Below are 26504 nucleotides of genomic sequence, written 5' to 3'. Positions count from 1 at the left end.
GGCAGACCTTTACAAGTGGTGGTCAGCAAACGCAAAACAGTATCCAAGCCTGACAGAATTCGCTAAGATTTATCTATCGTCTCCCGGCAGTAGTGTATATAGTGAGAGGCTATTTTCAGAAGCAGGTATAGTTTATGAGGAAAAGCGCAATCGTTTGCTATCAACAAATGCTGAAAAAATTGTTTTCATTCATTACAACTTACCACTGATAGATTTTAAGTATTAAATGTAATAATTTATGATTAAAATAAATACGTTTTTGAGTAATATGTGCGGTTTTTTTTCATGATTTGGTATTCGGCCGAATGTTGCATACTATTCGGCCGAATACCAAATAGTAGCCGAATATTCGTGGCATCTCTAATTGTAATTGTTTAAATGGAAACAATTACAATACAGGCATGCCTCCTACAATGTGGTAGATATGTTCCTTGAAAAATATCGCATTGTGGGAAATCGCATTATAGGAGACACCAGCTTAATACAAAAACTGGGATTAGGTTGTAAAAAGAGAACTTGGCATTTGTATGGTGTTTTTTTAAATTTTTTTTTTCAAACCAGCCGTTGCTAGCCAAGAATTTAACACAGGTTTCACCAATCGACAACTGTCCCATTTGTTTTAAATAATCAAATATTTTTAAGGCTTTGTGTTTAAGTGCAGTTTTATTTAAAGGCAACCGTTTCTTATTCATATCTTCTACCCATAATATTAGCGCTTGTTCCATTTTTTACATTATAGGTGCTCTCGGATGAGCAACATTTTTCACAAGAATAGATGATCTGGATGTAACCGAATTCCTAATCTTTTCTTCTGATTGCTTAATCGACTGAATAGTTGACTCATTTAAATTAAAATGCCTACCAATATCAGCTATCTGCTCTTGATTTTTAATTTGATCCAAAATTTCTTTGTTTGAAGAGAGATAAATTTCCTTTTTAACGACACTCCTTTCTTTTCATTCGGTGTTGTTATTGCTAAAATTTTTTCAATCAGTTTTGTGGACAGTAAAAATTGCAAAAAATAACTTCCTTCCACTATATTGTTAAAAATATACACCCAATAGAAGTTTATACTGTATTTTGGACCATTTTTGCGGTCCCCACGTATTGAGAGTATAAGTGATCGAAAATGTAGTGATATATTTGAGTGTTTACGGTAACTGATGCACATCTGTTTAGAAACTGGTCTTCCCCTGAAACTTTCATGGGAATAACATGTCAAATTTTTTCCGGGAAACAGCTGTTTTCTAGGACATTTAGCTCTGTACACCGAACTGTGGCGCATATCACGTGATCTGTTGCAATTTTTCTGTTATGTGAAAGATAATTCGTCTCTAAATACTTTAAATCGTGTTGTAAGAAAATTTCTGCATTTTTCCAACTGTGTTGGAGTGAAAACGCGTTGTAAAGGTACCGCATTGTAGGAGGCCTACCTGTACATAAATATGAAAATTTAAGTTAGCTTTTAACAAACTTTTTAATGAAAGATGTGTTTTCACTCAAGAGGACAATTCATTTTTACTTTTATATTTGTTTTGATGTGTAAAAGGTCACACTAAAAGATTTTGAAAATTTATTCATTATATTAGTAGTATAACATTATGCTTATGGGAGATCATCTGGGACCTTCTCTATTGGGCTTTGTATCATAGTGTATCATTGGGCTGATCATTTGTTTACGTCTCGAGAGATCATCGCGTCTCTCTAAACGCGATTCTGGACAATTTTTTCTCTCTTCGATTCTCTCGTTTATCAGAGACGAGTGGATAGTTGTCTTTCGGTCGTTCTTTCGTCTTTTGTCTCGATTTTGTTATATCCAATATGGACGATTGGATGCTACTCGCACTGTACAATCATATTAGAGAACGTTCTCTATCTCGGGAAGAATATTTCGAGAGAGAAAATCCTGATTTTTTTCCAGCGCCTACTCGGAAACATCACTTATTCCATTTTTTTTAATTATCCTACATCAATTACTGAACTGTCGAATATGATGTTAATCTTAGATAGTTAAGAAGAAATTAGATCGCAATATTTCGAAAAATATCTAAGAACTCGCGCTTTTCTAACTTAGGTTATTAAAATTTTAATTTGTTAAAAGAGAGAAATTGACATTACAATCTAAAAACGTTATAAAACATTAAAAAAATATTAATTACTTTGTCGAAAAATTACACGCATTATTTGAACACGTGCTTTCCTTGCCACATGATCTATGATTACATACTCCGGACTTTCGAAAATTTTACAATTTCATTGGTTAAAATTCTATACCGTGTTGCGTGTGCAGATAACCTGAACATGTATAATCAACCGAATAGAATCGTGACGTCAACAACAAAGACGAGATTGTTACGAACGATCAGAATCACCACTGTGTATGAGAGACAAATTTTGTCTCTAGCTTTGACGTCATTCGTTGGTGAAAGAAGAGACGAGAGATAAGTGACCAGAATACGGCCCCTGGCCTTGTCGAAAATGGGTTTAAGAGCAGGTGTTTGTTTCTGTGTTTTTGCAAAGGCAAATAATTTAGGTGTGTCTGGTGATGCCACCACTGCTCCTTTCAATTTTAGCTCCCTGGCAAGCGATGTTTTTGTAAAGCGTTTGACTTGAGCCTGTAGTTTGTAAACGTATCCGTCGTTAATCGGCTTGCATTCCGTATCGTTGACGTATTGTTGCATCAGACCTCTATAGGTGGTTTCTTTTAAGAGTATTAATGCTCTGCTCTTGTCTGCTTTTAAAACGATGATGCCTTCCCTGGCTAGCCATTTTTTGGTTTTTTGTAAACATTGCCAAAATCCTTCATCTTGGGTTTTGTTGTGGCCGGAACAGATTTTGAATGTGGCTCTCCATCTGTAATATTCTTTGTGGGTGTCCTTCATGCCCACGGTCATCCTTTCAATATGTGGCATCACACTATCCAAGATTGGCTTTGGCAGGGGTGCACAACCTGCGGCCCGTGGGCCACATACGGCCCCCTATCAATGTTTATGCGGCCCGCGGACGGTACAGGCCAAATCCCTTCTTTCGAAGTTTCTAAGTGTAGAAATTTTTCCCTTTCACAAAGTCATTAGCACCCAACTGTTTTATGACTTTCCCTGAGGTGAGAAATGGGGGATTGTTCTATAAATAAGTCTATTTCTATCTAACACTTTCTGGTTTAGATATCGAATATTTTAAAATGATGTTAGAACGTCATTTCCGATGTTATCGGGAAGTTTTTATTTTGGCGGAAAATCTTCAATTTTATGCTTCGGAAAACTTGCCTATTCATCTAAATAGCGTCAAATAACAAAAATAAGTGAAAATAGCGCTGAAAAACCATGAAAATAACAATTTTTTAGCATTTGTTTACATTCTAGATTCTGATTGGTATAGTCGAATTTGAATCAATCTTTTCTGAAAAGACGCTTATTCGTCAACCTAATGTCATTCAAACTAGAAAAAAACTAACCAGAGTTCAAAAAGGAATGTACAAAAAGCTATAAAACCAATAATTTACAACAATATCTCTCCATAGACAAAGAATAGAAAAAAAATTTTTCACATCAAATTTATTATTATTAAGTTGGACCAAGAAAATTAATACTGTAGTTGGAATAGAGTCATTACGACTAAAAGGAAGCCATTTGCATTAAAATATTTTGGATTTAATAATTATTACAAACCGCGTCAAGCCATAAACTTGTCAACAAAGAGGGTTGTAAAATGATTCCGTGTAGCTAGAAAGCTGCGGTTTTTTTTGTTTGAAAGAAAACAGATATATTTAGGTTATTTAAGTAGTAAATTAATTGGAACTTTTTATTTACTTTTATTTTTACATTCTTTTTTTCGTAAATTTAAAATTAAATTATTATTTTTAATTTTTATTTTATTTGAAATTTAACAGTCGTAAACTGTGATATATTTGTGACAGAAAAAAAAAAACAGATTGATTCTAGCGCCAATTTGAAACGAGATATTGCAATTTTAATAATTATATTTAAAATATTCAGATTTTCCACTGCACTGTGTTAATCACTTTTGATTCATTTCTGAACACGGGGGTAAAACTGACGGGCCATAAATATAATTTAGGTAAGAATGGTAACCACATTTATGATGGATTAGTGTCCTGCACTTGGCATGTTGACGATCTGACTCACAAATTCTGAGAAATGGTGGAGACGCCTGGACAGGGGTCGAATGAATTAAAACCTGCCTGGCCACGTGTGTGTAATAGTCTTCTGTCCCCGCTTCTTTAGTCTTTGGTCAGAGTGGATACAGAACAAAGCACATGGTAGTCTAGCTTGCCCTTATCTCAAACATGATTTGTTGCAGGCCTCAGAATTTTCGGCACAATGAGACATTGTTTTGCAGAGTGAACAGTATGGCGCCGGGCATTAAACGCAAGGTCAATCGCGAGAATCATCAGTTTCAAGAAGTGGAAGTGTGGACTAACAAGTACTGTTTTGTGCAACAGAACAACAGCATTATTTGCCTTTTGTGCAATGGAACAATAGCAGTGCCAAAAGAATTCAACCTGAAGCGACATCATGAAAGCCAACACAAGGATTTCCTTCTGCAAGGTACGGAACGCAAACGGAAAATCGAATCGTTATGACAATCACTAATCAGCCAACAAAATGTGTTCAAGAAACAATCTGGAGAATTGGATGCGGCTGTTGAAGCCAGCCTAGAAATATCTGCTTTAATAGCCAAGAATGGGAAACCTTTCACAGATGGCGATATGATAAGAAAGTGTCTTATCATCGCAAGTGAAATGTGTCCTGAGAAGACAGTGTTTTCAAACAATCAGTCTTAACCACATGACGATACAACAAAGACTCTCGCAAATTGCATCAGACATCGCATTAATCACTTGGAGGTCCGGCCCCCAGTCAGTAAACTTAATCCTAATTTGGCCCTTTTTCAGAAAAGGTTGTGCATCCCTGGCTTTGGGGTACCTGGAGTGTACATTGGGCCATTTGCTAAGTTGTCAAGTAGATAATCAGGTGGAGATATGTTATCCCAACATACTAATGGGATTATAGGTACTTCTTCCCTCAACGGTCTCTGCTTTTTTAAAATCCAATTCATTATCTTCCTGTACTTTACTGTCAGGTTCTTCTCTAAAATTTCTTGATATATAACGGCCTTTTTGTTTGCTTCTTGTAACATTGATACATTTTGCCCAAATAGAATATTTTCTTCTTTAATTAGTTTATCGAGTTTGGAATACACGCACCTTCTTGTTCTAATTGCTTTCCTCAAACAGAGATATCTTAACTTCGGTAATAGGGACTTGCATCCTTTTGGGAGATGTATGCGGTATATGGTCATGGGGAAGACCCTTTTTCTCTGGCATTCTGTACATCATTAATGTAATGTTCCAATTATAAATTCTTCAATTTGTTAAAATACTGTTTTGTTTTAATGCCAATAGGATTTTTTTTGTTTCTTTGTATATTTGATTACTTTTATCAGAAAAGTAATATTTAAAATGGGATTTTATGTTTCAAATTACTTCAATTTATTAATTACTAATATTTAACGTGTATGTTACCAAAATTTAATTTTTTGACAACACTGTATATGTGTATTTTATAATTATAATATTATATTATGAATAAATACTGAAAATTTGATTACATAACATCATTAATAATGTATATTTTATAATTGTAAATATTATTGTTAAATATATAAACGACTTGCTGTATGGTATATTACAAATGTAAATCTGTCTCTCTAATCCAAAAAACACACTTTGGTAGACGTATCTCACAGCAATTTCTGGTTAGCAAATTATTTTTTATTTTCCATTGAACTTCAAATATCTTTCAGGTTGGTATAATGTACTCCAACCTCTCCTCAGTGCTAGATCAAATAAACAAGAAATATTAAAACATGACCATGTTATACCATAGAAACAAACTAAATCATAAAAAACACTTACATTGTAAATTTTTTGTAATTTACATAATGTGCAAATCGGGTGGGAGTACATTATACCAACCCGAAATATATTTGTAGTTGAATGGAAAATAAAAAATAATTTGCTAACCAGAAATTGCTGTGAGATACGTCTACCAAAGTGTGTTTTCTGGACTACAGAAACGGATTTACATTTGTAATTATTGTTAAATTTTACAATAGATTATATACATATTTTTTTTAGTATGTTAATGAAGTTGTGATTGGTGCACCCTATTCTGTAACATCAGATCTAATGAACCATTTTAAGGTAAAAATTTTTTGAATTATTCAGTTTAGTTGTTTTAAATATATAGCAAAATTAAGACAATATTGCAATATAATTTTAGGTAGATTATGTTTTTCATGGAAGTACTCCTATTCCATCTGATGTTGACGGAAGTGATCCTTATGCTGTAAGTAAAAAGAATTTTTCACCTGTTTGCTTTCTGCTTGCTTTATATAAATAATTATTTAGCTATTTATTCAGTATGCTTGTTATGTAAAAAAAATATACTGAAATAAACTAGAATGCCTTTAGAAAACAATTGAGATTTATCATTTATATACCATATGTATACAATAATAATTTATTTATGATAAATATGAAATGAATGAAAGATCTACATATTTAAAAATTTTAAATTTTCTGAAATCGTGTTGTCTTATTTCTTTGATTCACTAACACAAGGTGTGTTTCTATTTTAACACTTGTCGGTATTCCATCTTTATTTAGTTGATAAAAAAATATATAATTTTTATATACAGTAATACCCCAAACTTACGCGATAGGTGGGACCGAGCGATAACCATGTAAGTCGAATTCGCATAAGTCGTGGTATAATTTCGCAATTTGTGTAAAATCCAAGTCGGATGTATGTAAGCTAATAAATGTTCTCGTTAATCTTATCTTGTCTTTTGATTCGTTCACAGTTACAAGAAATCACCACATAGTCTCTCAAGTCTCCATAGATAAAACAAACACAGAAATAAATAACACAAAATAAATTGTAGCTATGTGTCGATTCCACGCGACACATCCGAACATGTAAGCCGAACAATAGTGTGGGGGAGTGAGTAATCGAGAGTTGCGTGACGCTCAAACAAAAGATAAATCGATTAGATTTGAAAATTGCGTAACTCTGGGTTTGCGTAAGTTGGGGTAACGTAAGTCGAGGTATTACTGTATTTCAAAAAAATATTTGAAAATGTTTTATTTCTTTGTTGTAGTTATTATGATATATGATGATATATCATGATAAAAAAAATCAATTAAAATCTACAGGAATGAATACAGTAATACCCCAAACTTACGCAATAGGTTGGACCGAACTGCATAAGTCGAATTTGCATAAGTCGTGATATAATTTTGCATATAAATACATACTGATAATTTTTAGTTGGGGCCTGAGACTAAAGAAAACAATAATATATATTAATATATTATTAGACTAAAGAAGCCNGGAAGTACTCCTATTCCATCTGATGTTGACGGAAGTGATCCTTATGCTGTAAGTAAAAAGAATTTTTCACCTGTTTGCTTTCTGCTTGCTTTATATAAATAATTATTTAGCTATTTATTCAGTATGCTTGTTATGTAAAAAAAATATACTGAAATAAACTAGAATGCCTTTAGAAAACAATTGAGATTTATCATTTATATACCATATGTATACAATAATAATTTATTTATGATAAATATGAAATGAATGAAAGATCTACATATTTAAAAATTTTAAATTTTCTGAAATCGTGTTGTCTTATTTCTTTGATTCACTAACACAAGGTGTGTTTCTATTTTAACACTTGTCGGTATTCCATCTTTATTTAGTTGATAAAAAAATATATAATTTTTATATACAGTAATACCCCAAACTTACGCGATAGGTGGGACCGAGCGATAACCATGTAAGTCGAATTCGCATAAGTCGTGGTATAATTTCGCAATTTGTGTAAAATCCAAGTCGGATGTATGTAAGCTAATAAATGTTCTCGTTAATCTTATCTTGTCTTTTGATTCGTTCACAGTTACAAGAAATCACCACATAGTCTCTCAAGTCTCCATAGATAAAACAAACACAGAAATAAATAACACAAAATAAATTGTAGCTATGTGTCGATTCCACGCGACACATCCGAACATGTAAGCCGAACAATAGTGTGGGGGAGTGAGTAATCGAGAGTTGCGTGACGCTCAAACAAAAGATAAATCGATTAGATTTGAAAATTGCGTAACTCTGGGTTTGCGTAAGTTGGGGTAACGTAAGTCGAGGTATTACTGTATTTCAAAAAAATATTTGAAAATGTTTTATTTCTTTGTTGTAGTTATTATGATATATGATGATATATCATGATAAAAAAAATCAATTAAAATCTACAGGAATGAATACAGTAATACCCCAAACTTACGCAATAGGTTGGACCGAACTGCATAAGTCGAATTTGCATAAGTCGTGATATAATTTTGCATATAAATACATACTGATAATTTTTAGTTGGGGCCTGAGACTAAAGAAAACAATAATATATATTAATATATTATTAGACTAAAGAAGCCGGAGACTAAAGAAAACAATAATATATATTAATATAATTTTTAGTTGGGGTTGGAGACTAAAGAAAACAATAATATATATAATATATATATATCAATATAAATATTTATATATATATATATATATATATCAATATTTTTATTAGTATTTGAATCATTTCTTTTCTATAATAAGTTTTTAAGTTATATATACAGAAATTTTGTATGTAGCAAAATTTTAATTTTGTAAAATAAAATTTAACAAAAAAATTTAAATTTGTAAGTTAAAATTATGGTCTGTTCTTTATTCTGGCAGTATAATGTTGGTTTGTGATTATTTATAATTATATTAAATTTTAAAATTTTTTTATATAGGAACCCAAAAAGCTTGGAAAATTTTCAATATTGGACAGTGGGAATGATATGACAACACAGAAAATAGTTGAAAGGATTATTGAACACAGGTATGTTTTTAAAATTGATTTATTAACTTATAAGTTAAAATATCCTATAAATGAAAATTTTAATGATTTACAAAGTGTGGAAATTTTATAAAAATTTAAAACTACCCCATTTTACTATTTATTTGACTGTTATTGTGTTTAAGTTAATTTATTTTAATTTATTAGCATATTAATTATTTTTTCAATGGATTAAAAATCAATTAAAATCTACAGGAATGAATACAGTAATACCCCAAACTTACGCAATAGGTGGGACTGAACTGCATAAGTTGAATTTGCATAAGTCATGATATAATTTTGCATATAAATACATACTAATAATTTTTAGTTGGGGCCGGAGACTAAAGAAAACAATAATTTAGAAAAAAATGTTCAATAAAATCTTAGATAATACATATGTATAACAAATTATATTATTATACAATTTTTCACATTTACTTGATTATCACACCATAATTTTAACATTGTTTCCATCTCAGCAATAATACCGTGACATTTACAAATGATGCTTGAATTTAAAGATTGAGCATTTTTCTCAGCTTTGAGAATTTTTTTCTTTATCTTTTATAATTGTTTTGACTGTCGATTCCGGTAGATCAAACTTCTTTGCCAATTCACAAATTTTCATTTTTGTATCAAAGTCTTTAATAATGTTAACTTTACATTCCAAAGATAAAGTTTTTCTTTTCTTGTTTGATGCAGAAGAATCAGTTCTACTTCATTTGGATGACATAGTAGAGTTTTTCAAGTTTTTGTAGATATAACAAACACAGAAATAAATAACACAAAATAAATTGTAGCTATGCGTTGATTCCGCACGACATGTCCAAACATGTAATTTGAACAATAGTGTGGGGGCGGAGTGAGTAATCAAGAGTTGTGTGGCGCCCAAACAAAAAATGAATCGACAAGATTTGAAAATTGCATAACTCTGGGTTCACGTAAGTTGAGGTATTACTGTACTGACATTTTATTCATTTCTTAATTTGATTTCATTCATTAACTTCAATTGTGTGTGCACATGTATGAGCATGAGCTTTGAGTCCAAATAGTCCCTGTGGTTTGTATAATTTTGCTTCTGAGTCTTAAATGAGATTTTTTTTTTCTTAGTTATGTATGAAGAGTATTTTTTAAATAAGGTCTGTTTTTTAATAAGAAGAAAAATACTGTAAATAATTTACACACCTGAACCATTTACAGTGCGATCATGCAAAAGATCGGTAAACAAACATTTTCGAACCCCTTCTGGGCTCTGCTTCAGGTTCAAATCAGTTTCTATAAAGACGTTCGATATCCGTTAGACATAGAAATCCGTTCGATCCTGTTGTTTAAAGCTTGAATTTGAGTTGTAGGTTCGAATGGATTCACACAATCCAAGTCACGCATTGCGCAACCAGTTCGCCCGTCGGATTTTGATGGGTGAATTAGAGCGTGTTGTGAATTAACTCCTGCCTGGCCATTGATAACAGCATCTCCTCTTTAAAATTTATGCATGTGTTGGTGGTGGAGGATATAAATATGTGCATAGCCTCTAGCCATTTGAGGTGTTCAATAGGAGGCGAATTGTGGAGGAGAATGGCCTGGGAGAAGTTCGCTACTATATCCGGATCGATTACATACGTAGCGAGGGCCGTGGAAGTTCTTCCGTGCCGGATATCGGCTAGATGCACTTGTATTCTGACTCCCAAAGATCGTTTAGTGGAGCCTATATAAATCAGGTTCCTATCGCACCTGTTGTCCTTCACTAGGATGCTATAGATTCCAGGGTGTCTGATGGGGTTAGGAGGGTCCTTTCCATTGCGTCAGAGGTTGAAGATGGTGGACACCTCCTAAAAGCTAGACGTAGCTGACGTTTGCTGGCAAGCTTAGCGTATAGAGATTTTAAGTACGGATTGTATGTGATGGCGATATGTTCTATTTCTTCAAGATGGCCGTTCTCGACTTGGTCCGATTCCTGTGTACTCTCCGAATATATACGTTGCTGATGTTGTATTAGCCTATGTACAGTACATGTTTGTGATACCCGTGTTGGGCGGCAACGCGAGTTGTAGGCTAGTTCGGTATCCCGAGCCTGGATGTTAGATGAATGCGTAAAGGCTCTTCTGATTAATGCTCTAAAGGCTGCAGTCTTGTATGCGGCCGGATCACATGACCCGATCGGAATATATGATGATGTGGATCTGGGTTTATGATATACCGACGTATTGATTTCCGAGCTATCGACCTTAATGCTTATATCCAGAAAGTTACTTCTGATGGGTTAGATTGCTCTAATTCCAGAGTCAACCTGTACGGGTTATTGTTGAAAGAATCGACAAAGGTTGTTGCATCTGGTGTTGTTTTCCAGATAATGATGATGTCATTTATATACCTCCTATATAATTGGATGTTGTGGAGGTATTGAGGGAGGACCTTGTTTTCCAATTGCCGTACCACCATTTCACACAGGTCCTCAGAGACCGGGCTGCCCATGGGGACCCCTTTACTCTGTGTGTAGATCTTGCCATTAAATTGGAATACAGAATTATAACAAATTAGGTGTACCACTTTTAGCACTTGGTTGTGTCAACTCTTTAAAGTTTATGCACCAACACGTGCATAAATTTTAAAGAGGAGATGCTGTTATCGATGCCCTTGCAGGAGTTAATTCACAACACGCTCTAATTCACCCATCAAAATCCGACGGGCGAACTGGTCGCACATGCGCGACTTGGATTGTGTGAATCCATTCGAACCTACAAGTCAAATTCAAGCTTTAAACAACATGATCGAACGGATTTCTACGTCTAACGGATATTGAACGTCTTTATAGAAACTGATTTGAACCTGAAGCAGAGCCCAGAAGGGGTTCGAAAACGTTTGTTTACCGATCTTTTGCATGATCGCACTGTAAATGGTTCAGGTGTGTAAATTTTTTAGTCATTCCGATGCGATGAATAGTGAATTTATTTTAATACTGTAAATATCATTAAAATATATTTTTCCCATATTCTACATATTTTTATCTACTTTTCTACATAATTTCCATTTTTGTTCAAACCTTTGTCATACTGCTCAACAATTTTTAAAATTCTGACTTCAAAGAAATCTACTGCCTGCTGCTGGAAGACAGTAGGCCATGCTGCTTGTTTTGTATGGCATGCCGGAGTTTTCTCAAGGTGAAACAATATGCATCAGAATTGATTGTTGTGCCTCTTAGCATAAAATACACTAACAAAATCCTTTTCCTGTCCCAAAAGACAGTTGCCATGATCTTTCGTGCTGAAATCAAATAACAGATTGTATCTCATAGTAGGTGGGCGACTCAATTTTCTTAAACATTATAGACTTCTACAGCTCAGCACACAGACAGACTATACTGCTGCAAATAGTGTCTAAACATGTGCAAAGCATGCTGGCAGTGGATGCTCATGCACACTGCTGCAATCGCACGTCATTTTCACTCTCATTCACAAATGGAAATTATTTAAAAAATAGCCCTTGTACATTCTCTTTAGGGCCAATTAGGAACTTTAAGTATCCATCTATTATCTAATAGCTGGTCCAATTCCATTTTAATTTCTTAACTATAGTAATCACATCAGTTATTTTTGTTTGTTGTCTAGTCAGTGTTCCTTTCCTTTTTATTTTTTTATTTTGTTTGGTAATTTCTAGCATTGTTCTATTTATACATATAACTGTAGTTAGAATTAATTCAGAATAAACACTAGGGAGAACTTTCTTATTCAATACAGTTTTAAAAAATGAGGAAATAGTATCAGTATCAAAAACATTTAAATTCATTATTTTTATAGTTTTATAATGCCTTGGTGAAATTTGGTTATTTTTTATGATGAATGAATGTGGTTATTGATGTCATAATTTTCGTTTCCATTATTCTTAGTAGTTAGCCATGAAAGTAAGTTATAGTTTTTCTGTTTTCATTTTATTAATTTATAGAATTATGAAAACTACTTTAATAATATTTGTTTAATTAAAATGAAGACAGCTAAAAACATTGCTGATAGTTCTGCTAACAAGAGTGACAAAAATGGAAACTTTGGTAAGGAGAATGTTGTCAATAACTCCATTTGTGTGTCATGCACACTAGTCAAATTTCACTACAGAGTATTGTACATATAAATATAAACATGCTTTAAATTTAATGCCAGATTTAATTACAATCGACCCCCCCTATAAGATCATAGATATGTTCCATTCTTTAGGAATCCAATTTCTTACGAGTCCTTCCAATCACAGCCCGACACGTGTGAAGTTTACGGACTACAGCCGATCGAAAGGTTTTCTTCCATAAAATTAATCGATTCTAGACTAATCCGACTAATATCCTTCATTCTGATAATGGTAGAGTTTTGTAACCAAGTTATCCAATGTTTATGTTGCATGTGAGCCAATATACAGATAGTTCATGGAAACTAAGACATAACTAGTCTTCAGGGATCAGTCAAATGTGCAAACCAGGACATTGGATATATGTTATCAACTTTAGATGGAAACAAGTAAAACTTCAAAATGGTCTGAATGCTTGAAGTTTGTGCAAGCAATGGAGAATAGCACTTATTATGGATCAAACGTTCACCATATTTAGCTATGTTTGGGTTTCAATGAAAATGGTTATTATCAGCTCAATTGTTCCACATGATTTAGTAAACAATATAGACACTGAAGATTTGGAGAAAAGTTAAATGCTGGAATGGAGGAACACAGCTAGAAAGTACAATTTGAGCAAAGAACAAAGCTTCAGGATGTCAGCAAGAAAATATAGTTGAGCAGACGAAGCAGCCGGAGTGGCAGCATTTTGCATTAGTTGAAACTGAGAAAGTAGACTCACCATTATCTCCCGCAAGTTGTGACATGACTCTGACAACTTCTGTCAGGGCTGAAAAAGTGATGCTTTTTCGAAAGACTGCCAAAGAAAGCTTTGAAATGCAAGCAAAGCAAATGAAAACATCATGTAACAAAATTTCAAAACCTTCAGTTGACAGAATGTAATAATCAAAGTACAGTAGACCCCCCCCATAACACAGTAGATACGTTCAGTGTTATATGAATTCTGTGTTGTACGAGTCACTTAGATTTGTAAAATCTAAGTGACTCGTACAACACGGAATTCATGGAAAGTATCTACCATGTTATAGGGGAGGTCTACTGTACTGGGATTTAGACCAAGCAAAGATCAATCCAAAATCAATAATAGCAGTGGTCATAAATATTGAGGATGAACTTGGCATTAAGGTTGGAAAACTGAAGTCACTTACACTAGAAACCAATTTTACATTATGTAAAGGAAATGTTATTAGCATTGTAGAAGTAGGAAGAGAAGTTAGTTTTTCTAACTACTTTCCTTACACTATCTTTTGTTGGGGTCAAGGGTTCAAAAAATATGGTTGTTTAAAAATGTATTCAACAAAAAAATGTTTATGCAAATCATCATCATCATTGTTGTGCAATTTTAAATGCCATAATAGTCAACCTTGTAGCAACAAATAAATATCCCCTATCATTACAAGATTTATTGTTTATATAAATTTGTTAATAAAATAGAAAATTTTTTTATAATTTTAATGTCCTAGTATTTATTAAAACCAGAGCTCACACACAAGTATTTGTGTTGAGTTAGTAAAGCTGTATGTTAACTCAGACACTAAAAACTACAGCCAAACAAGTAGTAATAATTAAAATATATTGTAATAAACAAATAAAATTTTAAAGTGTTCATTTTTTTTAGGTTTAAACATTTTTTAAAAATTGTGGGCTAGATGGCATGAAAAAGTATTTGTCATTATTAAAAATTGTTGTTTTGAAGCTGGATGCTTTCATTTTGTTTTATTTTATATTTTTAAGTACAGGTAACCCCCGTATAACATGGCACTTCTATAGCACGGATTCACTCTAACACGGTTCGAGAATTGGTACCATCCCCCATATAACATGGTACTTTTATAGCACGGATTCACTCTGACACGGTTCGAGAAATGGGTAAAACCCTCGTATAACACGAAATGTAATAAATTTTTACATACTTAAGTACTAATGGTTCACGAAATTTATTATTTTCGTGAACTATTAGTACTTCAGTGTGTAAATTTTCTTTTCTCGTCTCCATACACATGGTCCTTCACGAAAATTGTTTCAATTTTGCCATATTTCAACACTTCTGCTTTTGGTGTTGCCGGATGTTTTTCCCTTTTTCCATAAGTGCTTAGCACCATATAAGGAAATTTATAAAGATTTTTTTAACTAGAAGCAAGCAATCTAAAATTACATACGCTTTTTGCAAAAGGTAAAGCATGAATCTGAAAATAATGCAGAAAAATGCTCAGAAAATAACGATAACTTCCCAAAAATAAAACGTTCTCGGTTAATAGTGCGTTTAGGGATGACAAAGAAAACATTGTTTAATTTATATTAATATGTATCACTTAAGTTAAATATCTTTATTAAAATTTTCTTAATTATGAAAATATAGTAGCATGTTTTTTAATTTTTGGAATCTAACTTCCCTTTTCATACTAGTTCTTTGATTTGCATAACACGGCAATTTTTTGGAACGTAGCTACTGTGTTATACGGGGGTTACCTGTATATTACAAAATGGCAGATACATATGAATACTTTTTTCACCGGAGCTGATCAGTAAATCCAGATGTTTACCAGTATTTCTCAGTAAAAGCCCGAATTGTAGGCATTTTATAAGGGATTTCGGAATTTTACTGGTGAATACCGGCAAATGTCCAAATTTACTGGTGTTTGTATGATTTACTGAATGTTGAACTTTTACAGTAACATATACAATAAATAGCCTGCAGAATTATATATAATCAAATAATTAGGTTTATTGTACCTATTATACATCAATTTTTTTTTGTGTTTTTAACATTGTCTTTACTACATTTTCTGTCAATTGACCTGGCCAGCTAGAAATTATAAAAACCTAGAAAATATGGTATTGTATTTACATTTGTATTTTATTTGGCCCACCATTTAAAAAAGGTTTCCCACCCTTACTTACATATTTATGTGTACATTAAAAATTTTCAGTTATTATGTTATCTATATTCAAACAGAAAATTTAATTAGAAAATAAATTTTTTCATAAAAAGAATTCTTAAATGGTTTTATTAAAAAAAGTATGTTTTAATTATTAATTTTCAAATTTATGTTTAATGATTTAATTACTATTTTATTAACTAATATAACTGTACATTAAATAATAACTGTTTGAATTACTATTTGTAGACTTGACTTTGAGAACAGAAATGAAGCTAAAGAGAAAAAGGAGATTGCTGCTTTCGAAGCATTGATGAGAAAAAAGAAGATTGAAAATAACTGTGCCTAATATTTTACAAAAGTATTTTTACCATAGAAGTACTTATGATTTGTTGGGAAAAAACAAAAGTATTTTAAAATTTGAAAAGAACATGTTTTGAAAACTTTAAATGTGATTTAGATAACTAGAATAACAAAGCATTGTGAAATGTTCATTTCTACATTAATATATGTTTTCTTCATCAACAGCAAATCATGTAAGATTAATGGTGCTCAAAATTCTGTGATTCTTTATGGTAGAATTTATCCATTTAACATTTGTAAATTTCTGTTAATATTTTGGTATTTTAACAGAATAATCAAAAAGGAAATTAATTTCTTAAGTATGATTTTAAAAAACTTTTTATTTTTACAAATTAGTCAACAAATAAGGTAACGTAAATACTATGTAAAGTTACAGCAAAAATATGTTAGACTAAGAAAAGAAATACAATTTATACAATATAGTTTTATCTTGCATTCCACCATTTAATGACTTTAATCTTTACTTTTAATTGTGTCATTTTAATTATTATTATTGTTATAGCATACTTAAGTATTTATTAAACATCAATATATTGAAGAAATTTTATTAATAAGTTATAACTATTTGTAAATTATTTGGTTCGTAAAATTATTTATAAATTGTGTATTTATACATAAATAAATAGTTTGTAAAAATAATTGTTACATATAGAATATAATATATAGTAGTAAAATGTTAAAAATATATGAATAAATAATTATAGGAAATTTTAACAATGTGCAATATGTATAAGACATTTTAAAGAAATATAATATTTATATCTTCATTAATTATGAAATATATATGACATTACTCTTTACTTTAGAGCATTTTTTACTTTAAATAACTTTAAAACCAACTTTTTCTGAAATCAAATTTTCTATGATTTGTTAATGTAAATTTACATCTAGCAATGTATTTGTTAAGCACTAAATCTTTCATATAAATGTTACATTGATCATGGATTCTATACAGAATAAAATAAAAAGATATGTAGTCAGACTTTGATTTAGCACTAAAACAAATAGTGCTAAACCAAAGAACACGAAACAATAAGAATTATATATAATAATGAGATCTAAATAAGAGTTTGAAAATCAAGCAATTTTGTGTTAGTGATGTCATTTATAGTGGTAAATTGCATATTTAGTAATTCACAAATATCAAAAGATTCTGTATTTAATATTTGTAGAGGAAGATTTATTGCCACCTTACAAGAAGGTTTGACTATATTAAAATATAACAGAGTAACCATTCTGCCAAGTGAAAACATCAAGAAAGTAACTAAATTGGTTAGGATAATTGCCAACTGTTTGTCAGTAAATATGGAACTTGCCTAATAAATAGGAAATTAGTATTAAATATGTATTTAGCTCATATTTATCACACATTATCTCGAGACTAGTCATTGCGAATAAACGAAGTGGACGGCATTTTTTGTTAAATTGGGAGATGATCTTGGATAACTATTTGTGTTGGGCACAGTACTGTAAGAGAGAACATAAAATAATCATCTGTAAAATAAGTTTATTTCAAAGCAATATTGAAATATTATTCAATGATACTTGATAGTTTTAAGTATTCATGTGCCTTCAACGTTGTAAAACCAAACACATTAGTTTTCTTATGTGGATGTGATTTGAAATTTAAAAATTCCTATTATCATTATCATGTTTTGTTATATATATATTTAGATCTTGATAGTTGCTATCATGCTATATCTGCACGAACTACATAATCCAAAAACAATGAATACTTAGCATTTATTTTAAAAAAAGCAGTAAAATTACTCTTAGTCAAATAGTAAATATAACTATATTATTTTAAAATACATAACTATTACTAAAGTTTTATTTTAGAGAATATTCTTAATGTTTAGTAAAGTTAGTTATAAAATGTATTTTTAAAACTGATTTTTAAATAAGTAGCGAGAACGAAAGTTATATATGTATGTATCCAGTAATTGTCAATTGGAGAGAAATATAATGGATAATATATATAGTTTTAATTGAGATTTTATTAATTTTTCAAAATTTACACAAAAAGATTTATTATAAATAATCTATTAATAAATATGAAAATAATTTATGCAAATTTTCTTTCTTTTAATGGTTGGATAATTAATAAGTTACAACATGCAGCTTGTATGAGAAAATACCCTATCAAAAGAATGATTTGAAAGTTTTATCATGTATATTATTTTTTATATTTTCAAAATATAAAAATACAAGTATGACATTGCGTTCTTTTCTAATTATTTTTAAATAGCGCATTAAATTATTTTAAGTTAAATTTTTAATTATCTCCGAATAGAATGAATGCATTTAAACGGTGTATTACATTTCGTGTTTTCTTAAGTTTTTACTGGATGCCAATTTTATTTTAACCATGCCAAAACTTTGCTACAGAATTACATATAACTGTAATAAATGTCAAACTATAGACGTAAAAGAATGCTAAGATTTCAGACATTGCGTTCTTTTCTAATTATTTTTAAATAGCGCATTAAATTATTTTAAGTTAAATTTTTAATTATCTCCGAATAGAATGAATGCATTTAAACGGTGTATTACATTTCGTGTTTTCTTAAGTTTTTACTGGATGCCAATTTTATTTTAACCATGCCAAAACTTTGCTACAGAATTACATATAACTGTAATAAATGTCAAACTATAGACGTAAAAGAATGCTAAGATTTCAGANATAGAATGAATGCATTTAAACGGTGTATTACATTTCGTGTTTTCTTAAGTTTTTACTGGATGCCAATTTTATTTTAACCATGCCAAAACTTTGCTACAGAATTACATATAACTGTAATAAATGTCAAACTATAGACGTAAAAGAATGCTAAGATTTCAGATGTTGGGACCTTAACAGAGCTGTACAGCGTGTCAGGAGCAAAAAAGACCCTTCGCAAGATATTCCATCCAAATGGGCAACCCAATGGTGGTAGTTCTTGCTTGCGGACGTTCCGCTTGCTTTGTAATTTTATTTATTAAAAAAACTAAATTATTTAACGTTTTAAGCGAAATATAGTATTTCAAATCGATCAGTGTTTTGACGTAACCAGTGACGTATTTGTCAGAACGTCCAACGTTCGAAACTAACTACGAAAGTTGCGAAGTTGCGCTTTTTCACCTATTTTGAGATTTCCGGGAAGAATTTTGATTTATAAACAAAATTCACTGAGAGTAAATTATTATTATCGATTTATAAGAAATCAAAACGGAATAAATAACTCGCCATAGAATGATAAATTAAAATATATTTATAATTTTAAATTTATTTAAAACGCGAGATTTTTTAACTTAACGAAGAATTAAATTAATCAAATTTGGTTGGTAATATAAATCAGATTAAATATCATAAAAGTGGGTTTAGATCTGATATATCACTGGCGTCTAATTACAGAACGATTCCGTAGCCGAAGTTCTGTTTTTTACCACGAGATGTCGCTAGTGTCGTGACGTTCAGATAGCGTATACCTCATACTGTACGGTGCGCTTGGAATTTTTTGTCGATATTTTAGCTTTAAAACCATACTTTATCATCGATAATTGGTTTTGAAGTATTCCCATTACGTTGCTAAGAAATCGTTATGGAAAAAATTGTGTTGGATATATTAGAAAATACTTGTTGTTTTTGCGATAAACACTTCTCCTCGAAAGGAAATCTTACTAACAAACATGTAGGTTTAGAACATAAGCAAATCCTGGTGGAGGAAGAGCCTATATTCTGTCGCGAGACTTCATGTTTCGAAGGATTTTCTACTTTCCTTCGATTACCTGAACATTTGGAGAAGTACTGTACATGGATTTGCCTGTGAAATTGAGAAGCTGGAATTCAAAACTATGAAGGGTTAGTAAATTCTGTTCTGAAATTTTAAAAACGCTGTATTTAATTAATATATCTTAAAATAATTGTTTTCATGAATATTAACAGCTCATTCAGTTGTAAATAAAAATATCATGAACCGTATTTGACAGATTTCTACGAATGGAAAGCCACAGATTAGTTGAGAACCAACTAAAATTAACTGTGTCGTACTGTCTAAAAAAATCATGGAATTTATAAATTTTACTCGTGCGGCTCTGGCACACGGGATCGTGACTACACTCAATTCAGAAATGTACTTACAAAAGGAAAACATTCAATAACAGATTGTACATATGAAAATGTTGCAAATGTATAATTTTCAATAAATCTTTTTCATAAAAAAAACATGTTTCTTACGAATAGCATTTTTTCTTAGCTAACGTTTAAATAAATCATTACAAATCTGTTAAATCGGGCTACAAAAAGTTCACTAATTATATTTTACTGACGATGATAATTTGTTGATGGATTTAAACTACCAATTCGAAAGACTTTACTCAAATTACTCAAGTTACACTTAACTCCTGATACAGTATTCGCCAGGGTTAGGTGTTTTTAAAATCTCGTGAAAACCAAACAAGAATGCCTACTGAGAAAATTGAGTTTGGCTTTGTGGAACATTTCAAAGATACACGTTAATTGTAAAATAAAATATTGCAAATTTTCTAATATAAAACGCTTAAATTACTGTATTTCTAAAAAGCAACGAATAATTTTATTGAATAATAATAAAAAAAATCCGAGTAAGAGATTGAAAATTCAGAAGGAAAATCTCGAAATTAAAAGAATTTAAGAACGAAAGTCTACATATTCTGTAGAATAACTTTTATAATATACTGTATAATTTTAAATATTTTGATAAAAATAATGAACAATATTTATCTTTTAAATCTATAATATAAACATTGAATATTTAGACAAAAGACAAATTTGACGTTCGACAAACGAACAGTAGCAAATTTTGTTCGTAATAAATTAATTCTGACTGGTGTATTTACACCACAATCAGAATTACGCTTGTCGAGCTTCTTGACGTCACGAAGTAGCGACATCTCGTGGTAAAAAACAGAACTACGGCTACGGAATCGTTCTGTAATTAGACGCCAGTGATATGTCCTGAGTAAGTTGGAGTTCAGTGGCACTCAGCGTTGCCAGATGTTTTTTGTCCTTGTAGCCCGAAAGTAGCCAATTCTCGAGCACTTGGCTACTTTTGTACTAGGTGGTGTTCCACATAGTATTTTGTACTAATCTAGAATCTTTTTACTTGTAACAAGATACCCAACACTATTTTCCTAGTATTGAATCGTTCATGAAATCCTAACAGTAGGCAAATCTCTTAAAAGTTCACTTTTTTCTTATTTTGTATTAAAGTTGAGGAAATATTGCAAATAAAATAATTGAATTAACTCAAAAACTATCAGAATACATTTGCATTTATTAATTTTAAACGTACTTATTAGTTTAAATTTTTCCTCGTTATGGCACGTCACAGATGCTCAATAATCAATACGTAGCTTATTTGTGGCAGAACTCTGAAAATGCTTTACTTGTCGAAACCCGCAATATCTGGAATAATTGCACTTACGCTGTCTTACTTTTTAACCGTGCCCGGTAGGTTCGATAACTGCATAACGCCAGATTGCGCAAATTAGGCAAAAATACAAAATAGTACGAAGTCTGTTTTTCTTCATAAATCCCATTATAAAAGCCAAACAAATTACCGAATTATCAAGCTATAAGCTTCATGTTTCTGTCGAAGCAGTCGAGGTAAACAAATCAAAAATACTAGAAGGCATAAATACTACAATCTCGAAAACGATACATACACTTGTCTTAAATGCATGAAATATGATTCGACTCTCATCAATGGAATAGGAAACGGCATTCTCGGTAAAAAGACATTTCATCACTAAAATAATCAAATTGAGTAAACAGAGTATTGACGATCTTTCTTTTTAAAAATTCAACACAAATGTTATTGTAAATTTTAAGATGTTTTATTAAAAAACGAGAATTAACTTTTAAATCAAAAATTTGACTAAAAACCAAAACATTCTAGATAAATGTTTAAACTTTTCGTACAAACGCGACTTTATGCGAAAAACGAAAAAAACAGAATGGCGGCCGTCTGAAGGTACAAACGTACGTATTTCCATATATTGAATTGATAGACGTAAGTTTTTTATGTTTTCTGTTTCGTGACATTATACTTCACCATAATACACGAAAACACTGTAAATAAGTACTGTAAGGTCTCGTTTTATGCGGTGAATACGTTCTACAGAAAAGCGCATATAAAAAATTCGCATAAAAAAAACTTTACTTGCCTTGAAAAAGTAGGGACAAGTATTTACTATTGAACACAAGACTGTGTTATTATTAAAACACTTGGCGTTTATCCACTTTATTCAGTTGATACGGGCACTTTTACACGTTTCGGGCGTATAGCCTCTCATCAGTCAACTGATAAGAAGAAACATTTACATTAGATTATTACATTTTTTAAAAATTATATAACGATTCTAAAACATATAACATTTAAGACATACCATTTAAAAAATTTCAATGACACACGTACAGCACAAGTTATTATTTACTGCTGTTAGGATAAGTTGATAACAATGATAACATAAACCTACATACATTAAATTAAAAAATAAAACACTGTATAATTATACACGCTTATACTGATAACGCACATAACTATACTAATTTTTGTGTACAATTGTTTCTTACTGTTAAGTAGCCGTGACACATCCTTTATCTTCTTACTAAAGTTGATAAATATATAGGCAGAATCCTTTCTAATGTTTAATGAATATATTTGATGGTTTCTCACAACATTTCATTTGCACATAACAGAATCAGATAAACTTCACTTAGCATATTATAACAATTTTGTTTCCTGGGCATTATACAATATTGAGTCTTATTGCTAATTTGCATTTTACCATTCATGATGGTCGGATTTTACATAATATTTGTAATAGCAAAAGGTATCTAAGTAAACAGAACACATTAAATATTTTTACAAAAAATTTTTAGAATTTTTCTAAAACATACTAACTATCTTTCATTATTACAATATTTTTAGCCAATCGTTACTTATTTTAATGCTTAGATTCTTGTTTAAACAATTTTTAGAGTTTATTATAGCTACACTTTCTTTAAATTTTCTACTATATGTGTTCTTTTCTTTGTATAAGATTTTTGTATTAGTTTTATCAATGTTACAGTTGTTTAATAGGCAATGATCATGAAAAACTGAATTTAATCTATGATATTTCATATCAGCGATGTGTTCTTTTAATCTTATGCTTAATTTTCGTTTGGTTTCACCTATATAAATATTGGTATCTTTACAAGTACATGGGATTTCATATACTACATTCTTGGTTTCTTCTTTAGTCTCATTATTTTGTTTTTTGGCTTTTATTCTGGCTTGAAGTTTTTCGTACTTAGGTGCTAGTTTTATGTTTATTTTCTGCATTTCTTTGTTAATTTCTTCATATAAACCTTTTATATACGGAAAACTAATATATTTAATATCCGAGCTTTGTTTTTTCTGATTATGTTTCTTGTTATTTATTTTATCATTTATTTTCTTTTCCCATGTACTAATTAATCGATTGGGGTATCCATCCAAGATAAATTTCTTTTTTAAATCATATATGTGTTTGGCCATATTGATGGGTTTGCTGGTTCTATTTTTAATTTTATTATATTCCATATTGAAGATGTTTTGTTTTATATGTAGTGGTATGTGAGAATCGTATTTTATAGTTGTGTTAATGGCACAAGACTTTTTGAAGGGTTCAAATTCCAAGCTATTCACATTCCTTTTAATAACTATGTCCAAATAATTTATACTATTACTGACGATGTCTTCTTCTATCTTAAACTCAATTCCTTTATGTATATTATTTATTCTTGCTTCTATCTGTTCAATTGTTATTTTCTTATTGTCGTATATAATTAGAATATCATCTACGTATCGTTTATAAATTATTATTCCTTGTATTTTGTTAATTACTTCGTCTATGTCTATCATCACTATTTCGGCAAGCTTCGGCCCAATAACAGATCCCATACTAACACCTTCATTCTGAGTATAATAATTCTTGTTAATTTCGAAATAGTTACTTCTATAAAAAAATTCTATTAGGTCTATTATCTCTGGTTCTATATTAATCTGTTTTAGTTTTTCTTCTACTAATACCCATGACATGGAGGGGTACATATCAACAATATCCAGACTGGCAATTCTAAAACTTTTTTCTATTTGTATATCTTTGATGTCTTTTAGAAGCTCGTCTGTATTTAATATGGCAAATCTGGAATTTTGAATAGATTTAAGTTTTTGTTTTAAAAATTTTTCTAGGTTGTATAACGTTGCGTATTTAAAGTCTATTATGGGTCTTATTTTTTCACCTGGCTTATGAGTTTTTAGTTGAATGTTGATTATTTGTTCTGTTTACTTAGATACCCTTTTGCTATTACAAATATTATGTAAAATCCGACCATCATGAATGGTAAAATGCAAATTAGCAATAAGACTCAATATTGTATAATGCCCAGGAAACAAAATTGTTATAATATGCTAAGTGAGGTTTATCTGATTCTGTTATGTGCAAATGAAATGTTGTGAGAAACCAACAAATATATTCATTAAACATTAGAAAGGATTCTGCCTATATATTTATCAACTTTAGTAAGAAGATAAAGGATGTGTCACGGCTACTTAACAGTAAGAAACAATTGTACACAAAAATTAGTATAGTTATGTGCGTTATCAGTATAAGCGTGTATAATTATACAGTGTTTTATTTTTTAATTTAATGTATGTAGGTTTATGTTATCATTGTTATCAACTTATCCTAACAGCAGTAAATAATAACTTGTGCTGTACGTGTGTCATTGAAATTTTTTAAATGGTATGTCTTAAATGTTATATGTTTTAGAATCGTTATATAATTTTTAAAAAATGTAATAATCTAATGTAAATGTTTCTTCTTATCAGTTGACTGATGAGGGGCTATACGCCCGAAACGTGTAAAAGTGCCCGTATCAACTGAATAAAGTGGATAAACGCCAAGTGTTTTAATAATAATAACAGTCTTGTGTTCAATAGTAAATAAATACGAAAACACGGTTTCAAAAAACGAATCAACGACAAGTAATTTTCTAAAATCGCATAAAACCAAAACAACCAGTTAAAATTAACTTAATACCGCATAAAAAAGTTTGCAGAAATTAAAAGAAATAGGATGCTTAATAAATTACTTCGAATGTCTGAAAAAAATTCATATAAAAGCTTAAAATAAACTTGTATTCAAACTTAATTCAGTTTATTTTATTGAAAAGTAATACGGCCAGCTAGTATAAAAAATATACGGCCAGCTAGTGTTCACCCTACTTTAAACCCTTGTCCTCCCGCGACGTGTATGAGAATGCCCGGAGAAATTCAACTTCAGCTGTGTTCAAGGTAATCCAGATGTGTAAACAATGACTCATCGGTGTTAAATTTCAAAGAAGGGCGAGACAAAGGAAGTTAAACTTTGAAGCTTTTTCTTCAAAATTAACGCATTTCTTTCGTTTTTTTCAGTTTTAAGTATTTTTTATGTCTAATTACATTTATATCAAAAATTGCTAGGAACTAAAGCGATTAAGGTAGATCTAGCTGTCCTTTACATCCATAAAAGTTATATGTCAGTGGAACAGACGGAGTGGGCTTTGAGCGTCCCACGATTTTTGGAGACTGTCTATACTCGGGCTTCCTAAACAAGCCTATATGTATGTTTGTCCAAAAAAATATTGGATGAAATACAAACCGCACAACTTGTAAATCGCATAAAAATAATCCGCATAAAAAAAACCTTACAGTATTTAAATATTTTGTTTAGACGCGATGAAATGCTAAAATTAAAAAAAACGATAAACGAGAAAAAGCGTTTTTGAATGTAATAATTAATATATTTCGAAAAATTGAACCTATGTACGAAAGATTTTTATGTCACTAGTTACTCGAAACAATACTGCACTAGTAAGTACAAAAGTATTCTAGGTAAATGTTGAAACTTTTCGTACAGACGCGACACTATTCGAATAACAAAAAAAACGAAATGGCGGCCGTCTGAATGTATAAACGTACGTATTTCATATATTGAATTAATAGACGTCAGTTTTAAATGTTTTCTGTTTCGTGACATTATACTTCACCATAATATAAGAATACACTGTAAATAAGTATATAAATATTTTGTTCATAAGCGATAAAATGTTAAAACTGATGAATAAAAACAAAAAAACGAAACAAAAACTTCCTGACTGTAATAATTGAT

The 26504-nt window shown here is 30.8% G+C and overlaps 1 protein-coding gene across 1 annotated transcript in view; it reads left to right on the top strand.

The window, feature by feature from the left end:
- The window catches only part of LOC111629777 (ethanolamine-phosphate cytidylyltransferase-like), a 63848-nt gene extending 47504 nt beyond the window's left edge, over nucleotides 1–16344 (top strand). Inside the window, exons 10-13 of the mRNA XM_023373690.1 lie at nucleotides 6161–6226; nucleotides 6306–6371; nucleotides 8864–8952; nucleotides 16191–16344. Of these exons, the coding sequence (XP_023229458.1) occupies nucleotides 6161–6226; nucleotides 6306–6371; nucleotides 8864–8952; nucleotides 16191–16290 (321 nt within the window). The 3' untranslated portion in view covers nucleotides 16291–16344. The remainder of the gene's footprint in view (nucleotides 1–6160; nucleotides 6227–6305; nucleotides 6372–8863; nucleotides 8953–16190) is intronic.
- The last annotated feature ends 10160 nt before the right edge of the window (nucleotides 16345–26504 follow it).

This window comes from Centruroides sculpturatus, unplaced genomic scaffold (assembly GCF_000671375.1).
Source record: "Centruroides sculpturatus isolate CEXI.00-Female unplaced genomic scaffold, Cexi_2.0 scaffold569, whole genome shotgun sequence".
Classification (NCBI taxonomy): domain Eukaryota; kingdom Metazoa; phylum Arthropoda; class Arachnida; order Scorpiones; family Buthidae; genus Centruroides; species Centruroides sculpturatus.
The sequence above is the reverse complement of the archived record's forward strand: the minus strand, read 5'-3'. Positions and strand labels throughout refer to the sequence as shown.